This window comes from Gigantopelta aegis, unplaced genomic scaffold (genome assembly GCF_016097555.1).
Source record: "Gigantopelta aegis isolate Gae_Host unplaced genomic scaffold, Gae_host_genome ctg6125_pilon_pilon:::debris, whole genome shotgun sequence".
In the NCBI taxonomy this organism is placed as follows: domain Eukaryota; kingdom Metazoa; phylum Mollusca; class Gastropoda; order Neomphalida; family Peltospiridae; genus Gigantopelta; species Gigantopelta aegis.
Genome location: NW_024534846.1, coordinates 1 through 6,593, shown reverse-complemented (window position 1 = coordinate 6,593; position 6,593 = coordinate 1). Strand labels below are relative to the sequence as shown.

The 6,593-nt window shown below is 37.3% G+C and overlaps 1 protein-coding gene across 1 annotated transcript; it reads right to left on the bottom strand.

Annotated features, from left to right (window-relative positions):
- Positions 1-436: 436 nt before the first annotated feature.
- On the bottom strand, positions 437-3,713 carry LOC121366554. Its single transcript, XM_041490946.1, has one exon. It carries the CDS (start codon positions 3,313-3,315, stop codon positions 2,023-2,025), a length of 1,293 nt encoding a protein of 430 aa, XP_041346880.1. The 5' UTR covers positions 3,316-3,713; the 3' UTR covers positions 437-2,022.
- Between the last annotated feature and the right edge of the window lie 2,880 nt (positions 3,714-6,593).

Here is a 6,593-nt window from a genome sequence, read left to right as displayed (position 1 = left end):
TATACGGGTAGTCCAAGTCGCTGGTACAGTGACTAAGTCATCGTTGTAACGCTCCAAGTACCGAGTTCACATCGCGCTATAGGTTCCCACACAGAGTGAGTTTTGACGGTTCAGTGGGTTAGTGTAAGGAAATTACACCGACTTCTTTCTCACTAGCTACTAACCCACTGCCCTGAACAGCCAACCCAGATACCGAGGAATTTGAAAGGTCTCTTGAGTATAAAGATCAGACAATAATAATAGTGTAACGATTTCGCTTTCTCAGCACGTGCCCACTTATAGATCGGTGCTAAAATCGAATTAAATAGTTCTAAAAATGCCTTGCTGGGTTCAGCTACCCCTTTCGGTCGTAGACTTCAAAAATTACATTTCAATATGTAAACTCATGATTAACCTTTCTCACTAACTAATAAAATAATCACATAAGTCGTCCTTTTTCAGTGTTTATTTAAGGGTTTCAGTAGATCATAAAAATCAATTACAGTTAACCAGCAAAATAATTAAGATTTTAATAGATTTCAGGATTGACATTGAGAGATCCAGGTTACATAACAGTTATTCAAATTTCCCTCAACTCGGCCACCATTCAGTTCTCCGCCAATAAAACAATAAGAATCCCAATATGGATTACTATTTGTTTATTCTAAGAGAATGAAAATCAATCGCAAACATCGAAGACGTACCTAAACATTCATTCCCACTCGTGAAACCACAAGATTCCCAAACGTGGAATACTTGGAAATTTACGAGACGGAAATAATATTTCTTTCACTCAATTCCTCTCTCTGAAATTCCAATAATCTCCTTTCAAAAATATTTTAGTAACCTCTCAAGTGTCAATACAAAATATGCCTAACAATAATTTTAAGGTTTACGGTAATGCAATGCGAGACGGTGACAACTAACAAAAATACACTACCATTTGGTTAATGAATTACACAATAAATAAATAGCTTATCATTGTCGGTTCTTACATAATAAATCTAAAAACAATTTGGAATATTAACAGAGTGAGAGAAAGCCATTCAAAATCTACACATAAAAAACACAATCAACATACACACATGTTATACCTGTGGTTGAACCATCAGAAGTGAGTAAACGGATGGACAAATCTAGCATTAATACATGGAATGGCTCTCATTGGTCCAAATTAATGACATGACATTAATCGGACATGACGATTGGTTAACCTATCCTAACAATTCTTCGTAGAAATAACGAAGATTAACGACAAACTTAATTATAGCCGAATATTGCCGAAAATTATACATCGCTACAACAAAAATTACGTATATAAAATAAATAATTCTAACTTAATTATCTTCTCAAACGGTATCCTAAAATACAATATAACATTATTATTTTTTAACCCCTCCCCAAATATTACATAACGTCATATTAACTATAAAATCCAAGCCTAAACATTACAATATTATATGGTCTCATGCCACTGTTTGGAAAATTAATGGATCTGAATTATAGTTCCTGTAACTTTACCCATCAATAATCTGATTCATAGAATGGCTGATTAAAGTGCTAATAGTGTGCTAGAAGATGTTAGTATAAGAAGTACAAATATCAAGAATAAAATTAAGAAACCAAACATAAGTAGAAAAAGGACAGACAACGAATGAGATTATTCAGGAAAGTATTGGAAATATACAGATTTGTTATAAATAGAAAGAGCTCGAATCAATCAGGATGAGAACTATGTATGGTTTACAAAATATCAAGTACGTTATTAGAGAAATTACTTATTGAAATCATAGACGATAACATCAATTTAATAATGTGTTCATTTTGATATAAGGTAATATTCGTATTTCATGGCATGGTTGTTTTGTAGTCAAGGTGTACATAATACTGTTTCATTGTATTGTTTTCTAGTCCACAGCTATAACGACAGGAACTGTCAATTCACCACGTCCAGAAAAAGTACATTATAAACAGGTGTCGAGAAACTAAAGATAAAAAACACGTTCTTTAGAAAGCCAAACAACACTTGACATTATTTAGCAATCAGTCTATACTGTAAACAGTAATCTTTCCGCATGAATCACCAACCCAGAGTTTTCCGTCTGTGTTCACCTCTACAGCTGTGATCAAAGTAAATATGTAGGGTGTTGTAAGTGACTTCTGAAATCCATGTTGAAGACTGTACACAACAATCACACCAGACCCACTGTCCACAATATAGATTTCCTGATTGTTTCCCCAGCACACATCTACAGGTCTGAACTCCTGTCCTGGTTCAGCAAATGGGTTGAAGGTCAGTGTTCGGACCTCTCCGCTGACAGTTTGAATACCAACCCAGTTGTGTTCCTTGAGAACATGGCACATGTCACCATTGTCATTGGTGTCCTTGTACGGAAATGATTTCTTCAGGTCTGTGTAATCATCTGCAGGTATTTTGTTGTCTGGGTTCTCTTTGTTGTGTTTCTCTATCACACCATGAATTCCTTCATTTCTTAACTCATCCAGATCAATTCCAATTTTGGTTTGTTTTTGGGAAGTGTTTTTAAAAAGACCAAGAAATTTATTACCTTTTGTACAATATGAAATCAGTACATTTTGTGTTTTCGTGAAAGTAATTGAATACAAGGGCATATAATAATCAATATACTGATATGATTTTATCCATTCCAGTGGTTCAGGTTCACATGCAAATGGGAACGCATGCCTCCTGGCGTTACGGACTGCACACCTGACAACATCCAGCACACTTGTGGTTAAATTCGTAATGTCAGACTTCAAAGATTTAAAATCTGAGTCAAACTGTTTGTCTTTCTTTATCTCTGCGAGTCGTTGTTTTATCTCCCTGTCAGCTGTCAACACGTCACAGTCAAGTCCATCTTTCAACATGGCGTCCGTGTGATCAATCTGACTCTGGAGAAAACGTTGTCTTTGTTTTAATCTATACTTTTCAACTGAACATTTCTTTCCGTATGATTCCCGTATGTCTCTCACTTTGTCTTTCCATTTACGCCGCTCAGTGTTTATCGTATCAGTCAGTGAATCGACAAGTTTGTTTATTTCTTCTATAACATGATTTATATCTTCAGACGTTTCAGTATTGTTGTCACAATCTATGTGGTCAATCGATTGTTTTGTTGTTTCTGTAATCGTTTCTAGTTCTACTTTCTTTTTCGCTAAGCTAGTTCGAGCTTTTTCAGCAACATCGGTGATGTCTTTTGTCTTATGACCTTCATGGTATGTTAGTTTACAGTCTCGGCAAATCACTTTATTACACGCCTCACAATAAAATCCCAGTTTCTCATCCTTATGTATTTCACAATATTTCTGCATAGACATGTTTCGGCCAGAAATCACTCAGATTAATTAACAAATGAGATCTTGTGGCTGGAAGAATTCGGTGATATTTTGTGCACGTATGACACAGCAGTATTTCACACTCACGACACCAGTGAGTCGCACGCTGCTCTCACACCCCACAACACTCACCTCCACTGTGGACTTGCTTTTCCGCCCTGGTCTCAGTAGGCGTTAGTCAGAAAACCCGTCACTCACTCCTCGGTTAAGGTCACCTGATACCAACACACAGGACAGGGGAACTCTCTGCCCTTGGATGATGAGGACACAAACTGCTATAGACATCCCAGGCAGAACATGTGGAAACATGGCAGACGTTTTGGATGGTTAAACTTTTCAGTACAAATACTGCAAGTGTCGAAGCTGGTGTTCGAGCCTGTCGCCATGTTTCTAGTTTCACTGCCTTGTTGACATATGTTGACAGCGTTACCCCGCGCTACCATGATCTCTATTATGTTACAGATATTATACATCAATAATATATCTATAACATTTCCTCACGCCTGCTTGCTTTGTCAGTGACCTTTCTTTACGAAGGAACACAGAGTGCAGAATCTAGTCTGACGTGTATTTTGATTGCGGGCTACCCCCCCCCCCACCCCCCCCCCCCCCCCCCCCCCCACCCCCCACCCCCACCCACACATAAAAACAGAGTATTAAGGTGGTTAAATAATGTGTCTCACTAACCTTATGTTATTAGATTTTATTCAATCCAGCGTGTCAGTTTGAAATCCAAAGCATTCAGGGAGGGTGTGCTACGTTTAAAGAACACCTATAGTATTCATGGAGGTGAATGAATAAATGAATGAATAAATGTTTAATGACACCCCAGCACGAAAAATACATCGGCTATAGCCTCTATTAGAAATTCGCGAGAACAAATAGGCAGAGTTACGATTATAAAACATTATCTCACTACCAAGTACACATGAAGTCATCCACTGATCTATTTCCTCAAAGTAAAAATCTACTTTTGTAGACACAAAATTAATCAATTATCTAAGTGATCAGAGTAGATTTCTATTTCTTTATTTCGGTGGCGCAGTGGTTAAGCCATCGGACTACAGGCTGGTAGGTAAAGGGTTCGCAACCCCGTATCGGCTCCAGCCCAGAGCAAGTTCTTAAGGACTCGGTGCATATGTGTAAGGCCACTACACCCTCTTCTCTCTCCCTAACCACTAACCAACTAACAACTAACCCACTGTCCTGGACAGACAGCTCAGATAGCTGAGGTGTGTGCCCAAGACAGCGTGCTTGAACCTTAACTGGATATAAGCACGGAAATAAGTTGAAATAAATGTGTGCATGTGTGAAAATACATATGTATAAGTAAACACTGGGTTTTTTGTTTAACGACACCACTAGAGCACATTGATTTATTGGATGTCAAACATTTGGTAATTCTGACATATAGTCTTAGAGAGGAAACCCACTATATTTCTTCATTAGTAGCAGGTAATCTTTTATATGCTCCATACCACGACTTTTGATATACATGTACCAGTTGTGGTGCACTGGCTGTAATAAGAAATAACACAATGGTCCATTAAAAATGGATCGATCCTAGACCGACCATGTTTTACCACTGGGCTACGTCCGGCACCTCCAATGTATGTAGACACTGAAGATTAAATATGAATATGAATTATTCATCAACTATCTAACTGATCAGGGTAGATTTCCATTTTATTACATATGTGCATTTACATTTCCATTAAAATTATATTATTATTTTTTAAGTAGATGTGAATAATCTTACTGTATGTTTACTACCGATGTCAGACGTAGTTTTCAGAAAAAAACAGACACGTAACATTTCAAAATGGTGGATTTTATGGTACTTAACTACTGAGGGTACATGGACATCATCCACCGAGGGTAGTTTTCCTTTAATATGTTATATTACATTACACAGCTACGTAAACACCGTCTAATGTAGACATGACAATTCAATATGAATGTGATGGCTTAATCTATTATTTAACTGATCAGGGTAGATTTTCTTTTCATTTGTGAAAGTTTGATTTTTTTTTTTTTTTTTTTTTTTTTTTTTTTTTTTTTTTTTTTTTTTTTGTAGTTACAAGATGTCAGTATCCAGGATCTACTGCATATTTACTATCCAAGTCAGGAGTGGTTTTCAGAAAAGATGACTCTTAAAATTTCAAAAGCGTGGATTTTACCATACTTAACTACCGAAGGTACATGGACATCATCCACAGAGGGTAGTTTTCCTTTAATATGTTATATTACATTACATATGTTGGCTAATGTATATTTCAGCTACGTAAACACCTTCTCATGTAGACATGACATTCAATATGAATGTGATGGCTTAATCTATTATTTAACTGATCAGATTATCTTTTCGTAAGTAAAATAAATTTTAAAAAACAATTGTTATTTAAAAAAAAAAAAAAGAAGATATGAATAACCTTACTGCATATTTACTATATATGTCAGAAGTAGTTTTCAGAAAAGGAGAGCCTTAACATTTCGCGAGATGTTACATCCTGGTGGCTACGATTAAGTATTTCCCTAGGGGAGGAGGGAAGAGAGACAGAAACAGGTTAAAAGTTCGTTTTGTTTAACGACATCACTAACGTAGCCTACTTTGATGCATTAATCATCTTCTATATGATATCTGAATAGGAGGGTAGGAAAAATGTTTAGTGAGGGGGCGGAACCTCTAGTGGGCGAGGGGGGGGAACAATGTTTAGTGAGGGGACGGAACCTCTAGTGGGGGCGGGGCACAATGTTTATTGAGTAAATAAAGAACAAAACAAAGATGTTTGTCCTCAAAAGGGAGTTCAGGGTGGCATATTCACCCCACCCCACCCCACCCCACCCTACCCCCGGACCCCGATTCTTACAGGCCTGTATCAGCAAATGTATGTAATTTGCACAGGTTGAAGGTAGGTTCCACAACTTGACTCACACACTGAGAATATTCTAATTAAAAACCAAAATCACCAACGTTACTTTTTATTTCCTTATGTAATGTGGAAATAAATGATAAATGCAGAATCGTATCCTGTCCAAATACTAGTGGAGGGTGGCATTATTGTAATAATATTATTTATGACTAGCAAGCGTGTGCAGGAATTTTATCGGAATTGGGGAAGTCTAGACTGTGCTGAGGAGGGGGACTCGATGTCACGTTTTCCTCGGAAAATGCATTAAAAAAAGAGACCAATATGTACTTCACGAGGGATGGGTGGGGGTGGGTGGGGAGTCCGCTCTCCAACATCCTCCCCATGCAC

Bases quoted from the DNA above. Each gene is read 5' to 3' on its own strand.
- LOC121366554 (XM_041490946.1), bottom strand. From the start codon at position 3,315: ATGTCTATGCAGAAATATTGTGAAATACATAAGGATGAGAAACTGGGA.